The 20,891-nt window shown below is 38.7% G+C and overlaps 3 protein-coding genes across 5 annotated transcripts; all 3 read right to left on the bottom strand.

Moving 5' to 3' along the window:
* Positions 1-4,443: 4,443 nt before the first annotated feature.
* LOC131311537 (serine/threonine-protein phosphatase 7-like) lies at positions 4,444-5,333 on the bottom strand. The gene has a single exon (XM_058339035.1). It carries the CDS (start codon positions 5,331-5,333, stop codon positions 4,671-4,673), a length of 663 nt encoding a protein of 220 aa, XP_058195018.1. The 3' UTR covers positions 4,444-4,670.
* A 4,770-nt stretch (positions 5,334-10,103) lies between these two features.
* On the bottom strand, positions 10,104-13,871 carry LOC131311822 (F-box/kelch-repeat protein At3g23880-like). 3 transcript variants are annotated; one of them, XM_058339409.1, is made up of 3 exons: positions 12,198-13,871; positions 11,742-11,801; positions 10,104-10,351 (listed from the first exon to the last, which is right to left on the bottom strand). In XM_058339409.1, exons 1-2 carry the CDS (start codon positions 13,797-13,799, stop codon positions 11,787-11,789), a joined length of 1,617 nt encoding a protein of 538 aa, XP_058195392.1. In that variant the 5' UTR covers positions 13,800-13,871; the 3' UTR covers positions 10,104-10,351; positions 11,742-11,786. The 3 variants fall into 3 exon arrangements, 2 of the variants coding, with proteins under 2 accessions (XP_058195392.1, XP_058195391.1); XR_009195596.1 differs by having other exon boundaries at positions 10,106-10,351; positions 11,742-11,855; XM_058339408.1 differs by lacking the exon at positions 10,104-10,351 and having other exon boundaries at positions 11,280-11,855.
* A 3,079-nt stretch (positions 13,872-16,950) lies between these two features.
* LOC131311821 (uncharacterized) lies at positions 16,951-17,808 on the bottom strand. The gene is made up of 2 exons (XM_058339407.1): positions 17,370-17,808; positions 16,951-17,279 (listed from the first exon to the last, which is right to left on the bottom strand). The coding sequence occupies exons 1-2, from the start codon at positions 17,649-17,651 to the stop codon at positions 17,148-17,150; spliced, it is 414 nt and encodes a 137-aa protein (XP_058195390.1). The 5' UTR covers positions 17,652-17,808; the 3' UTR covers positions 16,951-17,147.
* Between the last annotated feature and the right edge of the window lie 3,083 nt (positions 17,809-20,891).

Below are 20,891 nucleotides of genomic sequence, written 5' to 3'. Positions count from 1 at the left end.
CTTTTTTTTAACCAACCTCCCATCTTCAAAACGTGTGTTGAAAATTACCAAAACGACGTCATATTCATCATTTTTCTTTTTGTTACAAACTCCCGTCTTCAAAAAGCAGGTTCCTTGTGACCGAAACAGCATCAGATTAGTCTTGCGATCGTAAACCTATAGAAAATGCTAACATCCGCACTAAGGCGGAGAATAATATGTAAAATATGCATTGATATTTGAAAAAAATATCTTGCTATATGTGAAATTGTATTAATATTCGTGAAATATGTATCAATATTCGAATTTGTTTAGAATTATTGGTAGGGGACCGATATTCTATTAGGATGATTTTGGAACGGTTATTGTTTACGATTTGTTTGGAACTTCCGGAAAATATGAGAAAGGAAAGGAAGAGAAGATTAAAAAAAAATCTCCCCCATTGTTTGGTTGGGAGGAAAAGAGTAGAGAAAATAGAAGGATTTAGAATTGGTTCTAGAATTATGAATAGTACAATTTTCCTCTTATTATCATCCCATTTCCCCTCATTTTCCTTTCTCTCACTTTTTCCTACTTTCCTCAATTTCCAAACAAGAGCTGCAGAGAGCACCTCGACGCCACTGTCTTCCATCCTCTTCTTGGTCATTTGATGCACCCCACGGTGTTGATTTGAGAGGGGGAGCGAATGATTGGGCGCAGACCCACGGAGCGTCAATCGCCATGTGGGATAATCGGGGATATCACATTGTTCAGGGTGAGACATATGATGGTGTTATGCATCGCGATGACCCGTATGTATCAATGTCACATGCGCCGATTCATTGGTCGCCTAGGCTGCTGATTTGAGAAAATGGTATAAATTGTCTTTGATTAATTCTGTTCTCCTCTACATTTCAATTTACTTGCCTAGCTGCCCACACTAGTTCGTTTTAATGCCTTACTATGGAAAGCTTGCGGTGATATCATGTCGTTACACTCTATCCCAACCATAAGTATTGAATAACCTATAAAACGCAGATACTTCAAAATTTGTCTTGCTCCTATATCATGTGTTGCCTAAATTTTACAAATCAAGACAAGCATCGTGTGATTCGATACAATCTGCAATCCGATGCGTATCTTAAGTAAAGGAAATCTTATGATACGCATACAATATGTGTCTTAGGATTCGGTACGTTTAGTGGTAAAATAGATACGTATCTCTAAATATTTCTTAGGCTTAATTTCTTTGATTGTGATACCTTTCATTACGCCATACATGACACCATAAATTTTGTTGCTGGATCATGTTTTGTGGTTGATTACTTAAAAATATTTTCGTCGAAGTTCATTTTTTAACATATGCAGTACATCTTGCATGTTAGATTGGGAATAAGTATTCTTTGAAACGTGTATGTACTCTTGTTTACGTATCTTACAATAAGCAGTAGCCGATGTGTATCTCGATGCAGTACATAGGATTCAGAAAAGAATACAAGATATGTATCCCATTATGGTAACTTCCCCATATGGCATACTTCAAAAATTGGCTGTTGTTCGTGTGTCCTAAGTTGCATCTCTTCAACCACGTCGAATCGGCACGCAGTTTCCTCCCTGGTGCCAACAAATTCATAAACACAGTTTTGGAAGAAATGTCGCATCGATCCAAGGGCTGATCTTAAAGACAAGGTTTGGGACACATGGACTCGTGACCAACTTTTTAACATGACTGTTCCTAGATAGAGTCTAAGAGCATCTCCAATATTTGCTTCAAATATAGGGATGACAAATTGTTTTGAGGGTTTATGTGGCAATTTGGCATGTAAACCTAGCATTGAATAGCTATTATTGTTCTAAAATTGATTGACTTGAATGTTATGCAGGCAATGATTGTTTTGACACGACAGGCGTCACACTGATCAACAGTAGTGTGAGATTTAAATGTATGCATTGCTTTAGATAATCATGGTTATTGATAAATGTATTTTTATTTGATTATTTATTTGTGTTATTGAAATTCTAGGGCCGGAAGACTCAATGGCTCTAACTTATCAACGCTGCGAGGCAGCTTTTAGATAAGTCTTTGTAGGTCCCTTTTATACAACCCGATTGGCATCTCATAACAGCATTGGTAGAGCATTGGCGACCTGAGATGCACACGTTCCACATGTCGTATAGGATGTAAGCATCCAATTGGGGCTGAGAGTTAACGGTATGCCAATTACAAGGAGAACAGACTATAGCTGGCCTAAGGAGTGCAATAGGTTACATGGGGGCAAAGTCACAGGAATGTACTTGGAGTATCAGGTAATTAAAGTACTTGTGGTATTTTAGATTGCATTAAGATAGAGAACCAAAGTATTTTGTTTTCATAATTAGACTTGTTTCCTAGCGTGTATTTAAGAAGTTATCTTATGTAACAGGTAGAAATTTACACTTGTCACGCAAAGGATACATGACAGGGCTCATATTTTGCATCTTATGGAAGGGAGTATTTTTTAGACAAGTCGTTCCAATATCTCCCCCTAATGTTTTGTTTTTGCCACTATTAGACGTGGCAGGACAGTATGGCTAAGGGAGTGGAGCACTGGCTTGGTTGTAGAGGGTCTTGCGCCGCGCTACTGTTCCGACCACACACGAGATAGGGGGGTTGCCTCATCCTCTTCCAGGTTTGGGTGTGGGAAAGGTTTCCGTTTATGGCTCCACTGCGATGTCACCTTCTTCCAGTGCAACCGGATCCTCTCATTGCATGGTATGAACAATAAATAAAATATTAAACTTGTCTTAGTTTAAGAAGTACGTCATTATGGAGTTATTTACACACACACATATCCATTTATTTGTTGGTTAAGGTACCAAGCACGAGCCTTGTATGATTTCGCATAATGAACATCAATTTTTGCAGTTGGCATGACATATTTTCAGTGGTGCTGGTTGCGACTCATGTGGTACGACAATACCGTATCTGCAACTTTCCCAAACGACGTGGAGAAATATATGGTAACCTCTCCCATGCCCACACCTGAAGGAGGAGGATGAAATCACCTAATCTCTTCTTTGGTGGGTCACATTCAAATTTCAATTACTAATTCAGTTCTTTACATTCTTTTTTTTTTTTGATTGGGTAAAAGGGTGGGAGGGGGCAATCAGCGTAACAACTCCCATTGGGTGTGACCATAGAGGCTCCCTACCCGCCAGTGGAATGTCTGGTTGAGCCATAGTTATTATCCGTGAGAACATGCTGTCACCACGGCACTACCTAGATACACGTTGGTGGAAGCACAAAGTCCCCAATCCCATGCCACTTGCAAGACTCAAAACCGAGTCCTGCCTACGGAAAGGGGGAGGCCCAACCAACGAGGCTACTACCATCGGTGATAGTTCTTTACATTCTTAATTCCTTGTATTTCATGTCATTTTGCCAATTTAAGGTTCCTATCAGCAGTATTAAGTATGGAAAACACATGGAAACAACAAACTATGAACAAAGCACAATAAGCTGAAGCATAAATTGAATTTATGTTCACATACAATGAATTAGTGTGTGACAGTAGATATAATGATTGCAACCAGAGAGTTGGCTTAATTCCCTCAAAGCATGGTTTCTAAGAAGCATGGATATGGATATAGGACACGGGTACGACTTGATACAGACATTTGGATACGAAGAGTATCAAACCTATGTCCTAAAAGTATCAATCTCCGGTCATGTCAATATGAATACGTCACCTTCTTTGAAGTTTTCGTGCTTCTCAGCTTTACATCCCTTGTAATTAGACAAGACAAGCGTACTAGCTCCCCTAGTAAGGCGTGCGAGGCAGACATACTAGCTCCCCTAGTAAGGCGTGTGTGGCACACGCCGATGACGTCACTCATAACCACTTCGGTTATGGCATTGTGTTCACTCCAACCAATAGTTCAAACTTATAATATAGATGAAGTGTTTGGAAGAGAGATGTTGTTCTTTAGATGTTCAGTTACATCCTTATACCCTAGTTGTAGAAGTGCTGAGGGCACATGACGAGCATCATCGTCTGGCGAGACTAGGTGTTTCCCACCCCTACCAGCGCAGGACCTCACATGTCAGGAGGAGGTCAATCACAGCTACGAAGAGCAGGAGACAACAACATAGGTAGAAGAGGGAAACATGACATCAATGTTGTAGAAGATGTGAACGAGGTCTTGGCAATGAAGGGGCAAGTAGAGGAGGGGTTGGCTGAGGAATCAGAGGTAGATGAGGAGTGGAGAGGATTATAGAGATGGAGGATGGGGGCCAATTAGGTGGTAATGAGGCCTATACGTTAAACGGAGGGGGCACTCAGGGAGCAGAATGGGTAACTCGGGTTGGGAATGCCGGTCAACCCATCTCACGACCCTCTGATTTCCTTGTGACCCAAAGTTGTGTGACTTCACCGATGGACACTTTTGATTGAGGATTTAGACATTTAGCCCTTTCGAAGTTTCCTTTATTGTTACTTGTTCCTTTATTGTTACTTGTCCACGTGTTTGATAATATGGTATTTTCGGCGTCTTAAATCCTCCATAAAGAGCCAATTGTGTTACCGTTGACAGCTTGGGTGCCAATTCGAGCGTTGTAGTGGTTGTGGACGTTCACGGGCAGTTGTATGAATTGATTTGCCTGATACAGAATGTGGGTTTTCCGGCGGATAACATGATTTTTGTTTTTAATGGAGGTTACGTGGATAGGGGGCTTAGAGTTTTTGTTTTATGCAGATTGTCCCAAAACCCCAAGCCCCCCTATCCACGTAATCTCTATTAAAAACAAAAACATTGTTATCTGTTGGAAAACCCGCATTCTGTAGCAGAAAAAGCAAGTCATGCAACTGCCCGTGAATGTCCCCAACCACCACAATGCTTGAATGGGCACCCAACCCGTCAACGGTAACACAATTGGGCTCCTTATGGAGGATTTTAGACGCAGAAAGTACTAAATTGTCAAACACTTGGACGGGTAATAATGAAGGGAATTCCAAAGGGGATAGATGTTTAGATCCCCAATCAAAAGCATCCATTAGTGAAATCACCCAACTTTGGGCCACAATGGAATCGGAGGGCCATGAAATGGGTTGATTGGCGTTCCTAACCTGAGTTACCCCTTCTGCTCGCTGGGTGCCCCCTCCGTATAACGTATAGGCCCCACTCTCACCTAATTGGCCCCCATCCTCCATATCTATAATCCTCTCTACCTGTGACTCCTCCTCTACCTGTGATTTCTCCGCTAACCTCTCCTTTACCTGCCCCTCCACTGCTTGGATCTCGTCCACATCTTCTACAACATTGACGTCATGTTCCCCTGTTGGTTGCTGCCTCCAGCTCTTTGTAGCTGTGATGGACCTCCTCCTAACATGTGACATCCTGTGTTGGTGCGGGGTGGGAAACACCTAGTCCCGCTAGACGGTGATGCTCGTCCTGTGCCCTCAGTGCTTCTACAGCTAGGGTATAAGCATGTGATTGAATGTCTGAAGAATGACATATCTCTTCCAAACACTTCGTTTGTATTATAGATTTCAAATATTGTTTGGAGTAAGCATGACCGTAGTGGTTATGGGTGACGTCATGGGCGAGTGCCACGCACGCTTTACTAGGGGAGCAAGCGTGCCTGCCTTATTTGTCTAATTGCAAGGGATGTATGCATGCATGTTATTATAAGCGAGATGTGTTCATATTGACACGATCGGAGATCGATACTTTTAGGACATGTGTCTGATACTCTTTGTATCCACATGTCTGTATCAAGTCGTACCTGTGTCCCACATCCTGCCTATAGTACTAGAGGATAAACCCTAGAAGAGGTACGCCGTTTCTCCTAGTTACAGTACTTTCCCCTTTTCCTTCACGTTCTTACTTGATCGGCAGAGGGGTGTAAGGCTGTCCACAGCCCTATGCCTTGTGTGCAGGTCTCCGGGAGGAGCGAGGAGAGTGGATCGAAGAAGAGTTCCCGGAAACCACCAAATGGAAGATGAAGTTATTCAGCTTAGGAGAAGGGGAAGGTTCCATGGGTCATACTCTATGAAGGGGTGTTATAGAAGGAATTTTGTTTCCATTTATTGCATTTGATGCTCCGTGACGTAAATTGATGTTTTGTACTCTGACCAATGTAGCTTGTTCGCTTCTGATACTTTTGGAATTTGATGGAATTTGTCATCTGTCTTTTTCTTAGGGCTACTAATGCTTGTTTTGTTTTAAGTTCACTGGCTCACTACTGATTTGGTGTTACCACAACAAAGTTGAGACCACAGTCAAGTTCTGAAAAGGATTGTTTCTCCTTCATGTGGATAGGGTCACTAGTCAAGCGAGAGTGATGATAAATTAAAGCACTTATACCCCTGCAGTAGAGTGCCAATGCCTTTTCGAAGCTACTTTTGATACGCGGCCTTTTGTATTTCGAGACACTTTTTTCTTCAATATCAACATGCGTTCAACAACTTAGTTTATCTTCAAAGGACATTTTGTAGGTTTCTTCCAATCTTGATGCTCTCTTTGATATTTTTCTAGCACATGCCAACCTCTTAACTTGTTTGATTGACATCTTCAATTAAACTTAGGTCCACTCTGTCGTGGTTACTTCAACTCATAATGGTATAACTATTTTCTATTGTCATTCTCGTGCACCTTCATTTGTAATGGATAAATTTAATTGTAAGTGTTGATTATTTATGTTGATGCCTCCATAACAGAGACATAGACATATATATATACATACATATATATATATATATATATATATATATATATATATATATATATATATATATATTTTATCGCACTTGGACTTGGACAAAAAAAAAAAGATCTTGGAAATCATAGTTATGGCAATGGACGTTTGCCCTTTTAGACTAGAACACATAATTATTTAAATCTTGGCTGGATACACGACAGTCAGAAACAATTACGTGAAAGTTTGCGATGCCATTTTGTAATCTGCAGAAATCCGCCGAGCAAATAGTTGAGGGTAGCATCAACCCATTAAAGCACCAAAACCATAACGTATCCATATTATTCCTAACATGGAAAATGAAATCTCCAAGGATGTGCTCAATAGAACGACCCGTCGAGCAGAAAAATACTTCCAAATACCTTCACCACAAATACAGTCTTATGAACAGTTACAAAACACCATCCAAGGTGATAGCCTGGATGGCTCAGCTCACCACACCCCCTAGCAGAGACTCGGGTTTGAGTCTCACCGATAATGGGGGTGGAGTCTAAGTCATCTTGTACCCAGATGGTGCCGTAGTGACAATCTGTCTTCACGGACAGTAGCTATGGCTTGAACCGGACATTCCACTAGCGGGTAGAGAGCCCCTATGGTCATGCCCAAGGGGGTTGCCAAAAAAAAAGTTACAAAACCTTTTGCAGGCTATGAACTTTGCAACTTGGGCACCGTCTTCATCACCCACAATTGGGAAAATGACGGCCCATGACATGTTTTGATAATTAATGTCTTTTAAGGACATGCTAAAAGCATTTGTTAATGAACAAAATGTCCTTGGCGGGCATTAATTATCAAAACACGTCATTGGCCGTCATTTCCCCCCCACAATCAGTCCCCCTTTCAGCTAGATGACCACAATTTTATTCATTAAGTTCATCAGCAAGGCCTTGTAAGTAAGATTAGCTTTGCACTTGGTTCTCAACCAAATGTCAGCCTCAACAATTCATGGACGGAACTAGGATTTTCTGAACGGGGAGCTGAACTATGAAGAGTAAACACAAGTACCACCACTTTGTAAACAAGAAAGTAGGTTGTCTTCTAATCCCAATCAACCATTGACATAGCCTGGCAATACTTTCCAATTCTTTGAATTTTGGATGTCGAACGACATTATGCTCAAAATGATAAAGGTCTATTCTTGGAAATGTTGTTTGAAACTTTCCAAATTCTGAAAATACTTCATGATTAGTGTGAACTTGAAGTATTCATATTGAGATTTAAATAAATAAATAAATAAACCGAAACTATGCGAGAGCCTTGGCCCACCATAGCCCACAAGTGCTTCCGTTTCTGCTCCGCATTGTCCACAATATAAAACAAACTAAAGTTGTAACCTTACAAAATTTGTTGAAGGGCCCCCCTCAAAAAACCAGATCAAAAAGAGAGGGAGGGAGTGATACCCGTTGACAGTCATTGTTGTGGTCCTCCGTACCCATGCCACCGCCTTCTTCGTCATTATCGGCCACTATGCAACTTAGAGTTCCTTCATACGATCTGGTTTTGTTCCATCTCCTCATTTACAGGGCACGCAACAAAACAATGTTGACAAGATATAACGAGACAAAGGAATGATTTGTTGGTTTGGCTGGCTTTGTACTTCGAAACAGAGAGAGTCGCAAATATTTAGGCGCCTGAGTTCAGAACGGGTGTATTGCTCCCAAGTCCTAAAGGATCTCCAAGGAAAGCTAACCTCTTTGACAATGAATATCACGATATCAGGGTGGAGAAGAAAAGAAGATTATTTTAGCAGAACAACATATATACACATGGAGGAAATTCAATGGGAGATTTGAACTACAATAGCGTACCACAGGAACATCACGATACTTAGCAGAGCCGAGTTGTCATTGAACTGCCATGAATCAAAATGCAAATCAAACTGGCACAAGCACTACTCAAAAAGCTAAAAAATAGAGGTTGGAACGAAAGCCAGAAGTCGCATACATGAAAAATAAACCGGAAGGAGACATTGAAAACATGCGATGAATCATTGGAAATGAAACGATGAGAGGAAATACTAAGAAATAGATTTTCTACTTTTAACCGGTATGATCTCTCCACCCTTTCTCTGTTTGATCGTCTCCAAAAGGAAACTTACAATGTGACATTTTGTTTTGCAGTTCTTCCTCCTCCGTGCTAAGGAAATGCAATCGCTAAAAAAATTATCCATCAGGCCCTAGTGAAAGCGAATTCGAACATTACTTCACAGAAAAATCAAGGACCTGCAAGAATTGAATTTATCAATTAGAAAGGTCATCAACATTCTCAATGCATATAGTCAGTCAGACTCATTCGTACGATGTGCTGTCCTACTCTTCGATCCATCAGGTCCTACTCTTCGGTCCCGTGTTCGATGCACGCTAGCATTGATCTCATTCTATGCACTAGAAGATGTGTGTGGTGAAAAATAAATTTAGAGTACCACGTGACGGTACCCTTGCAAGGGCATAGAATAATTTTTTCTCCGTATTCAACCCACCATCTCCCTCCCTCCCGAATTGGGGGATAGTGTTGTGCAGTGGTATGCGCAGCACCGTGCTGCACACCTTCGAGCCGTTGGATTGTGCATCCGACGGCTCAGATCTCATTTCGGTAATGAATGGCTCTTGATCATTGGTTGTCAAAATGAGATCTGAGCCGTCGGATGCACAATCCAACGGCTCGAAGATACGCAGCACGGTGCTGTGCACTCAACCACCCCCCATCCCCATTTCTCTCTCTTTCTTTATTTTTTTTAAACAAAAAAATTTAAAATGTAAAAAATTAGGATTGAAGCTTTTGATCTCCTCTCTCTCTCTCTCTCTCTCTCTCTCTCTCTCTCTCTCTCTCTCTCTCTCTCTCCTCCACATTTCTCTCTCTTTCTTTATTTTTTATAAACAAAAAAATTAAAAATGTAGAAAATTAGAATTGAAGGTTTGGAAGCTTTTGATGAAAAAACACATTTGCTTAGTATATAAATAGATAGATAGACAAGGGTTGTGCCAGTTTAATGGACGGAACAATAAAAAAAAGGTTCACATTGATTTTTTTTTTTTTCCATGCATCGAATAGGCACAATTCTAGTGATGTTTTTCAGAATAGATTGGTCCAAACATGTAAGTTGAGACCGAAGCGTTGCTCACATTTATGCAGAGGAAAACAAGACAAACCACTGGAAAGGATTTTTTAAGCACAGCTATGTGTGGCCCGATTACATTATGGTTTGACAAAATTGAAACCACAGTAACTAAATGATTCTTTAAGAACTAAATAATCTTGTACCAAGACCATTACATCAGTAGGTGGCAGCATTGCAACGGATTGAAGAAAAAACGTGTCTCCAAACATACAAGGCCGCGTATTAAAAGTACACCTTCCAAACGGAAAATAAACAATTCTATCAAATTCCACTAGTGTCATAAGCGAATAAGCTACATTGGCCGGCATCAAATGCAACAAAAGAAATTAGAAATCTTTCTAGAACACCCCTTCATAATTTTTTCCATCTCATGGGATGGGAGCTTCTCCTAAGCTCAATAAATTTACCTTCTATCTCGGCATAACCCTCTTTAGATCGTCCGATTCAATTATTCATACAGTATAATTAGGCTGGGAAATCGTAGAAATTGCAGCAGACATTTGCCCTTATAGACTGTGCAATGCATGACAAGTTTTACCCTGCAATGCATGACAATTAGACAAAATCAAATGAAAATTTGCGATACCATTTCGTAATCTGCAAAAAGAATTGACTGATGGTTGATGATAGATTCTCCAAGGATGTGCTGAATTCCTAAACGAAGACAACCCATACATCATGAAAAATTCTTCCAAATGCCTTCACCGCAATCAAACTAGTCTCATCAGCAGTTGCAAAACCTTTTTGCATGGCATTACTAAGCAACTTGGGAACTATTTTTCAATCACCCACAATAAGTTGCATTTTCGGATTGATAGCCATTTTTTTGCCAAGTCCATTAACAAGGCTTTGTAAGAAGACCTGATGTGCACTTCTAACTCAGAAGAAAGCTAATCAACGTCCACTCTAAAATGGAAAGCACCATAATCTTTAGCTTATTGAAGGGACCAAAACTCAAAAAACCAAAACGAGCTAGGGAGAGAGAGAGAGCCATATTGTAATGGCCTGCTCCGACTGACCTACTTAACTTTTAGCCAAACCACGTAGCTCAAAAAATTAACCTCAAATTAATAATAGCTGGTCGGCCTTTACTTATATACCACAACAAATTCCCTTAACCCACCAATGTGGGACTAAGAGTTGGGGTCTCACACATACCTGCTATTGTTATTGAAGTAATCGGTACTTGCTATTGAAGTAATCGGTACTTGCCAACTTTGTCACCATCTCCTGCCAGAGTTCAAACGAAATAGTAACAAACAAGAATTTGCTCATCTTCCATGTTTTATTTCTAAACTCCACACGACTGAAATATTTATAACTCTATTTGTCATTACCAAACACCAAACTAGTTGTCTTGAAATCCACATAACAAAATGCAAACCTAAATATCCTCCTTGTTGAATTTTTTTTTGAACAATCCATCCCCGTTCAGGTTCACTTGGCATGCCAAAAGAAGATGCTCATAAGATATACAATCAATGAAATAAGGAGAAATGGAAATGGAAAGTACCAACGGAAGACTGGTACTAAAATAGTGTACAAAAGGAACAATTCTTTCAAGAATGGAGTTTTGACTTTTGATTGAACTGGGATGCATCAGAATGCAAAAACAGCAGAAGGACAAACAAAATATGTTAAGACTGGAAGATGTACGGAACCAGGAAGTCATCCCTTTCCTATTGCTTAAATGAGTTAAATCTGGGATAAAGCCTCCGCTTTATTTCCAGTCAAAGAGTGTGAAAATAAATTGTATCGCTCCAATGTTTGAGAGAATCACTAAAACAGTGACAAGGTAAGTCAATGGGAAACAAAGAGAAGAGAGGAAATAAAAACAAATTAGATTTCCACCTACTTCCAACACGCTTCTTTCTCTCGCATTCAAACCCAACTCATTCTCTTATTGATTGCCTCCAAAAGGAAACATACCACATGATGGTTTTTATTTCATCTCATCCTCCTCCCAAGCAATGGCTAAAAATGATCACTCTGGCAGAATGAATCCAGAAATTAGATAGCCTACTTCACAAAAAAATCAAGCACCTGCAATAATAGGATTTCAAAGTTAAAATGGGCATCTAATTTCATTATTTATTATATCCAGACACTAAAAATTCAATAGGGTACAACTAATCCAGACGATAGGCTAGCGATCTCAGGCAAAGTATCATACATTATTCACCAAACAAACCGATACAACATTACCACATCGTCTTGTCATCTTTGCTAACATGCATGTGAAGAGTATAAATGAACCTAAACAACTGATAATTGACCAACCAACTCGACTGACAGTTAAGGAAAGCTTGTGTTTCAAAAGGTATGCAGTTCATGCAGTCATTCCAGACATTACACTAATAAAAAACAAGTTCTGATGAGGAATACCTGTTTATGCAGATCGTCTACCTCCATATTTTTGCCATGCTTGCTTTCCTGTTTGTTCTTTCTTAGGAATATTATTCCACTTTCAGTTCTAATTCTCTTCTGGCGTTTTTTATTCTTCTCTTTTGCTGCTAAAAAATAAAGTCGGGCTTTATACCTTCTTTTAAACTTTTCTTGGTTCTCTTCTTTTTTCCAGAATACATTCCACACCCAATTGTTGTCTTCGTCGTCGGCACCAACATATAACCACTCCCAATCTCTGCCATAACTGTCAAAACAGGAACTCCAATCGCATCCATCATCGGCCAATTCAAGAGCATCTTCCCCTTCCTTTACCCAATCTTCCTTGTGACCATAGGCAGCAGGTGAAGCCAGACTCTCTGCGTATGAAGCTACATGTATTTCGTAACGACCACTTGAGATAAGAATCTCCCTTTGTGGCATCTTGTTGGGATTGTACACAAATAATTTGTTTCTATTCACTGCAATAAGAACTTCACCATTCTTTGTAAAGTGCAATGGCACAAAGTTACCATACACATACGGCCTCGACAATCCCATAATATTAGACATGATGAAAATATTGCTCCATGACTCCCCTACACCATATTCTCTCATGACAAAAACCTCAATAAAATCGGGTTCAACTTCAGTACCACTTTCACAACCACAACGTGCCATACAAAGACATCCCTCTAAAACCCCCAACCCTAGTATAACAGTTTTCCTTTCCCAGAAATTGTAGGGTTGTGGTGGTACTGGTAACTCTAGAAATTCATCCGTTATCGGATCAAAATAAACAATCTGGTTTGAAAAGTCAATATTTTCATATTGATTGATCACCCAGTGCAACTTCCCATTCACTACAGGCCCAGAATTCATCACTCTCTCTCCACCGTCTGCGAAGCAACAAGTGGTGGTAGCCCAAATTCTCCTTTTAAAACTAGCTACGCTGACCTTGCCACGGTAGGCTATTACTGCCTTGTAATCATCAACGGATGAGTCATAACAGAGTCCGGAGCTAGCAGAAATTTCTTTCGTAATAAGTCCCATAGGCCAATAACAGGTAAGCGACAGCGTTTTAGTGCATTGTCTAGTTGACGGGTTCCACAAATACAAATCCATGTAATAGCTCACAAGCAACAAGCCATTGCACGAACCTAAGATCTGAAACCACTCTATATTATCTTCGTTGATCATTGGTTTTATCCACGAAGAAGAAGCATACGCTGTGCTATCATATTCAACAGAGTAAACGACACTCGAACCCTTATCATGTGAGTCAGAAGGAGATCTAATATTAATGGCTATTTTTTGGTGCTTTTGGGAGGAATAGTGATCAAGAGCGAATTTAGGATCAGAGATCAGAGATCGCCATACCTTGGAAACACACCTGAATCGGAATAGGGATCTGACTGGTAGATGCGAGAGGATTTCGGAGAGGATTTCGACGGGGATGTTGTGGAGGTGTTGCAGAGAGTTGGAAGGGATGTTTCGGTGGTGTTGAAGAGAGTTGGACAGTCTCTTCCTGTTGCGCTTGGAGTACACTTTTTGCCAGCCGTTGTCGTCGTCGTTGGTGTTGGTATCGGAAGTGACTGCTGCCATAAGTAGGTTTTTAGAATTGAAGTATAAGAAAGCGGGAAAGCTTGACGAGAGAGAGAATAAAAATAAGGAGAGAGAGATGCAAACGGGGAGGGAATATATAAAGGGAAAATTTGAAGGGCAACCGCCACAACTTGGACAAAACTTCTGTGGTGCTCCCAAGTGGTATGGGAGCACCATACTCCCAATGAATTATAGCCTTTGGATTGAAAATAGATAAATTACAGTCGTTGGATGAAAACCAAAAACTAAAAGTAGAGTGGTTTTGGTAAAAACGATGTGGTTTTGACCAAAAAAACGGAAGATTACCTACCACAGAAACAGGAAATACTTACTATTGGTAAGGCAACACTTACCATTGTATAAGGTAAAACTTACCATACAAACAGGCATACTTACTAAACCGGTTGGTCCGGTAACAAGTTACCATGAAATTAAAAAAAAAATAGTAACTTTTTATTTGGCGAGAAAATTTAGAGATTTTAGGGATTTATATATTAGAAGAATTATCTGAAAAATGGTGTTCATTTATAAATCTAGTTTAAAATTTTAATTTGTTATGAAAATATAATTAGAAGAATTTTCTAAAAAAAATTTGAAAAATACTTTTCATAATTTCCAAATGACATTATAAATGTATTTAATTAATTAATTTTTAAATGGTCATTTATTATAGATATATTTAAGTAACTTAGTTTTAAATATTATGAAAAAACTAAGATATGTATTTAATAATTTGATAGCTTACAAATTTAATGAATATATATTATAAAATAACGCTACAAGTTGATTGTCACAACATAATTGAACAATAAATATATTTTTGTTTAATAGCTATTGAATAATTTTGTAGGATTCTTAATTAAATTTCTGGTAGTATTTAATGAAATTAGGCTATTCAATTTCATTAATATAGTTTATAGTGAACAATATGATATATTTTGCAAATTTAACAATTAATAATGTTGATACTAATATACTTGGCAGCAATCAATCAACGAAGATTGATTCATTTGTAATTGATTGATCTGGTTATATATTCAGCCAATTGATCAAACGATTTGAATCAATTAAGATCATATTTGGCAGATAGGATAGTTAATAATGATGTTGATTGATAGTGATTAGTGAAAATTAATATAATTGGCTAAAGTAAGTTGGCTAATTTGTTTAATTGCTTAACGACAGACTTATCTATTTCAATCTTTCAAGTAATCTTTCAAGTTACACAATTAGTAAATTTCAAAAATGGTTATTTGATGGTTAACATTGATCACTTAGCAAATGAATGAGTAACAGTCTTTGAGGTTAACATTGATCACTTGGCTAATGTAGGAGTAACCACTAGTGAGCCAGTAAATTGAAATATCTCATTTATTTGATCATTTTTTAAAAGTAATTTTATTAATATAAATGCTTTTATTTAATTTATCATAAAAGTAATAAAATAGATCCAAATAAAATTTCATGTGGTAGGTAATATGATATTAATGATGATATACATAAATGTATACCTACACGTCATTAATGCCATACTTACCATGGAAAATAGTTTACTAACCAAAGTACAAGGCTAGAGATACCACAACAACTGAATTTTTACGATGAACTAATATTCGTTGATAATACTTACTACGTGGTTGACAATACTTACCATGAAATAAGGGCAAAACGACTATATGCTTAAACCATTCTTACCACACAAACTGATCACGCTTTGCCAATTGCTTTGTTTACCTACCACCAATTATGACATTTATGGTACTAGGTTTCTCCATACCTACCTTAAACCCTGCAAACTTATTCACTGTAACTCCTCTATCTCCCTGCAAACTTATCCACTCTAACTCCCATTCATCTCTCTTCTTGTCCAAAAAAAAATGAAGATTTAAGAAGAACCTCCATAAGTAGTTGAAGAAGCTCACCAAGTAAGTTTTTTTGAAGAACAAACTGAATGTAGTTGTGATGATAATTACCTCATACGAACTTACCAAAAGATCATAAGTTGAAGAATCTCGAATAAGTGTTTTACAATAATCTAAAGCTTCCCAGGTTTTTATGTTTTTTATGGTTATACTTACCATTGCCTATTGCGTTTTATACCTCTTTTTATGGTATTTTTATCACAGATGAAATCGTATTTAGGAAGTATTAGGAGAATAAGTTCTCTGTATTCGTGGTAAGCCTCTTACTATCTAGTTAGTTGATAGACTATTATTTATTTGTCCATTCACTAATTTTCAAAGTTGAACTGTCAACAAATCCCGATAGTGTGCAAGTCCAGTTCCATGGGAGTAACATTGGAGGATGGGAAGATGATTTCAGACAAGGATTGTGAAGGATAAATGTAACCTTTTGTTTGTATTAAGTCAGTGAGTAGAGGGATAAGAAGTTTATTGTAATCTTTTAATTCAGTAAAACTAAGGCAATGATCTGAATAAGAACTTATCTATAGTCGTGGTAAGGTAGTGAGTAGTATTATTGAAATGGTAACAATGCCTAAATTTTAGCAAGCATACCATGTTCAAATGATAAGTAATGCTATGGAAATGAGAAATATGTCCAGATTTCTGTAAGTTCGATTATTGCGGTTATTGAAATGGTAAGAATCCCCATATTTTAGTAAGCACACCCTGTTTATATGGTAAGTAATGCAATGGAAATGAGATGTATGCCCAGATTTCTGTAAGTTCGGTTATTGAAATGGTAAGAATCCCCATATTTTAGTAAGCACACCCTGTTTATATAGTAAGTAATGCTATGGAAATGAGATCTATGCCCAGATTTCTGTAAGTACGTTTATTGAAATGATAAGAATCCCAAGATGTTAGTAAGTATACCCTATTTATATGGTAAGTATTGCTATAGAAATGAGAAGTATGCCCGGATTTCTGTAAGTATGGGTGTCCCCAGATTTTCTATAAGTACGGTTATTGAAATGGTAAGAATCCCCAGATTTTAGTAAGCATACCCTGTTTATATGGTAAGTATTGCTATAGAAATAAGAAGTCTGCCCGAATTTCTGTAAGTATGGGTGTGCCCAGATTTCTGTACATATGGGTATTGAAATGGTACAACCTGTTCATAGCACACGAAATAACACCAAAAAGATACTAACCAAGATCACCATTTACCAAACACCAAAAGCCACAAAGTTTACAAAAATGTAGCATTTGCCATATCAAATTTACAACAAAAGCCACCAAGGCACCTCACATTCATCAAGTTTACAACATGGCAGAATTTTGCCATATCATCAAGTTCACAAAAAGGCAGCATTTGCCATATCATTGTTTGTCTCCATAACTGAATTTTAACTACATTTGTCATAAAAAAGAACTCCAATTGCTATTAAGTTATCCTTCTAGTGTTGCGATATTTTTGTTGAGCCTTTCGGATGACTTCATTCCTGATTATGTTCTCCCCACAAAGGATCAAGTCCAAAATCAAGTTGTTCCTACCCTCTTCAGAAGTGAATTTCAACTACATTTAATAAAATAACCAAAGATTAGAAATAATGAGTGGCCCAAACGAATTGTAACCATAAGATGAATAAAAAGACTAATTTCATACCTTAGCGGCTTCTTCCTCATTAAATTGCTTCAAATCAAAGTACTTGGCAGTGTACACACCACAATCATCGCTACCTGGTTCTTGAATTGGAAGCCATTTCAGTCTTTTAATTGGTAGCTTATGGGCTTTCTTGACACATCCATTATTCCCCAAGTGTTGAATTAGATCATCCAAGTATTGAAGCACACGAAGGACCTTCTCGTTTTGTACTTTGAGTTTGCTCAGAGAAGGTAATGAATCAAGTACATATACAATTGCATGTTTGAAATTTACGACACACATAAACCAATGAATGTTGTTATCATTGATTGGGATGTACACCCATTCCAATTCTTCGAGTATCCCTGTATATCGACTAGATCCACCATATTGACAGTTAGTGCTATGAATGACTACAAACAAAAACTAGATGTCATTAGTATTAAGATTCATCATATTCAGCATCAACATGCAACTTTTAGGAAGAAGTCATTAATATCCAAGTCATCTCAGCTGGAAGGGAACGTTGGAATTAACTACAACACCATTTCTAATTAGCATAGAATATTGGCTCAGAATGTTAGGAGAGAGAGTTAGTTCCCACTGAAATCTGCTTAGTAATTGGCAAATTGTGGTTAAAGGATTAGGCATGAAACAATGGTGACAAAAAATGCAAAACAATTTTACGTAAAAAATATGCTGTACATTGCAATTTCTTTTTCTCTCAAATATCTTTTATTTTGCTTATGCAAGTAACCGGAACACATTCACGCCTGTTTTCTCGCAATTTCTACTGAACCACGTGATTCACTGGCAGGGAAAGATACTTTCAATTTAATCTTGGCTGTCAAAGGGTTGCAGGTTTACGAACCCATTTTTAACCCTAGTATGGCAGACTAGGAGTAAACCCATTGTTGTCAATGGAGAGAGAGAGAGAGAGAGAGAGAGAGAGAGAGAGAGAGAGAGTTACCTTGTCGTTGGCTTAAGGCTGTGGAGGTCAGTAGGTGTAGGAGGTTTCCACCATTGTTCAGAGGAGCAGAGAACTGATAAAAAAAAAAAAAGAGGAGCAGAGGAGAAAGAGAGGCGTCTAGGTGTCTATGGAGAGAAAGAGCAGTAGAGCTGTGGTTGGGAAGAGGAGTTGTAGAGCTGCATTTGGGGAGCTATGGAGTTTTTGCCTCTTTTGACTGTGGAGGCGTGAGGAGAGAGAGGCGGGAGGGAGGAAGGGCAAAGGATAAGGGCTTGGGAAAGTTTTTAAGTGCCAGAGGTAACCGGGAGTAGGAGGTGAATGAGAGAGGGTGGAAGTTTTATATTAATGGCTGAGATTAAATCCATAGCATTTGACGGCTCAGAGAGAATGGGAGTATGGTGCTCCCAAACCGCTTGGGAGCACCACAGCCAGACGCCAACTTGGACCAAGTTCTGGTACAGTGAGTACATCATCGTTCAGTATGGTCTAGTTGAGTCATTGTGGGTCCATTTCGGTTTATCAATAATGATCGAAATCGTTTATATTTTTTACGGAAAAAGAAAACAGGTTTCTGGGAAAGATTAGGTTGATCGGGCACAAATAACAATGTCAAACAGAATATGTTTGTTGGGTACACCGGTATGACCACCCAAGACCCTCTTCTCCTAACCATATGGAGGTACTGATTTAAGCCCAACAGACTGAGCTCAAATCAGGAGGACATAATAAACCATCTTAACTTTTCATTCATTTTGTCCTTTACAAATGAGAGTGTTAACCATTGTTATCGGTGCGATTAAATTTCTTTTTTCTTACAAGAATATCGTCTTCGTGATATAAACGGTTCCGATCATCAATAAAATGGGCCCACATTGGCCCAAATCTAGACCACATCAGACCAGAACTTGGTCCCCCAACTTTTTCTTACCCGGGCAATTTGAACCGCCTTAATTAACCGTATGTACGTGGAAATTCGATTTTGCACCCCTTTCTATAGCATAATTTACATCTGACCCACAGAGTAATTTATTATTGGAAAAGTGGTACCCATAGAATCCAAAAATACTTGTACGAAACATTTTAGGGCTGTTATTTCACATGCAACAGTAACTTCAGTGCACCAGCATGACTGTTTCTCATTTTCTCCTCCTTTATTCATAGCGACTCCCGATTCTAGTCATTTGCTTTTGTCTGTCCTTGGTCTTTTTACTGCTGAAACAAAATAAGCTACGGTTGGGTTGATTATGTTGCCTTGTTGGGCCCATCGGAATATGATTGCTACCGGACATTGCCAGCGCTTCCAGTCCATGTGATGCTGATAAAGCGAATATGGAGCATTTGCCATTCTTTCCATGATGAACGCCCTGTATTCGTGGCCACCCACTTGGCTATGCCCATATTTGTTCCTCTACCGCGCACCATCAACCACCATTTCCAATTGCCTTGGCAATTGGCATCCAAGTCGAACTGCAACGGACTTGAAACCACCAGCAAGCATCACATCATCATCCACAATGCAAGACTTGCTGGTTGTCTGTATTTTTCAGATTATGCTCCCAAAGATACTGGATATCTCATCCAATTTTTTTTTACGATTTTTAACACAAAAATCTACAATGTGCAATCCAGAGTTTTGAATCCTAAACCCTCCTTTGAAACTCCTTTCACTTATTCATCCTTTCTTGTAAAGTTTTATGGGGAAAATGTACATTTATGTGCTTTAGAACCTGTGCGGTTCCCTTGCTTATCTACTTAAAATACTGCAATAACCAAATAAGCTCAACACTTAACAGTGATGGAGAAATGCAAGTTCACATCAATATGCAGCTTTGATTGAAGACTCCAAGCTGATCTTATCAAGCACCGGATCTGTAATGTAGACTTGGGAGCGACTCTTCCTCTCCCCCTTCTCTCTAGACTTCTTTCTCTCTCTAAACCATGTGTACCGAATGGCCAACCAATGTGCTGACAACCTTGCTCACATTGGAGCTGAACAAGAAGAAGATCTGGCGATAATGTACGAGATTCTGGCAGCTACTATGCCTTTCTTCCGTAACGATTCACTGGGGATAGGTCATCTCCAAGTAAGGTGAGCTGAACAAGAAGAAGATCTGGCGATAACGTACGAGATTCTGGCAGCCACTATGCCTTTCAGCCGTAACGATTCCCTGGGGATAGGTCATCTCCAAGTGTAAGTGTCTTGTACTTCTGGAGGATGGTGTCCTTAGTAAGCTATTTTATCTTTATGATTCAGGTCTGTAATACTTTATCTCCTTAATGTTTTAACTATTTCTGTTGTACCAGGGAAAAAGAAGAAGAAGAAGTTAGCTCCCTTCATCACTGGTAAGGGAAATCAAGACCAGAATAAATGAAAAAAATAGAACCAAAGTAAAAATAGTAAACATAGGAAGAAAAATACATCATATGGATTACAACTGATCTAGGTGAATGACAATACTGAAGAGCTTCTTTTGCCAAAACACTTCACCGACCAAAAATCAGATTAAAGATTCAAAACAGTTCACCGGCCAAAACAGATCGAATCGCTTCACCAAACGAAAAAACCAAAATTAATT

The sequence above is a fragment of the Rhododendron vialii genome, chromosome 12a (assembly GCF_030253575.1).
Source record: "Rhododendron vialii isolate Sample 1 chromosome 12a, ASM3025357v1".
Classification (NCBI taxonomy): domain Eukaryota; kingdom Viridiplantae; phylum Streptophyta; class Magnoliopsida; order Ericales; family Ericaceae; genus Rhododendron; species Rhododendron vialii.
Note: the sequence above shows the minus strand (reverse complement) of the source record. Positions and strands in the feature narration are given on the sequence as shown.

Excerpts from the sequence above, each read along its gene's own strand:
- LOC131311537 (XM_058339035.1), bottom strand. The coding sequence starts at position 5,333 with ATGTCACATGTTAGGAGGAGGTCCATCACAGCTACAAAGAGCTGGAGG.
- LOC131311822 (XM_058339408.1), bottom strand. The coding sequence starts at position 13,799 with ATGGCAGCAGTCACTTCCGATACCAACACCAACGACGACGACAACGGC. Across the intron at positions 11,856-12,197 it reads TAGACGATCTGCATAAACAG|GTGCTTGATTTTTTTGTGAA; the intron begins GTATTCCTCATC and ends CTATTATTGCAG.
- LOC131311821 (XM_058339407.1), bottom strand. The coding sequence starts at position 17,651 with ATGTGTGTCGTAAATTTCAAACATGCAATTGTATATGTACTTGATTCA. Across the intron at positions 17,280-17,369 it reads ATGAGGAAGAAGCCGCTAAG|TTGAAATTCACTTCTGAAGA; the intron begins GTATGAAATTAG and ends TATTAAATGTAG.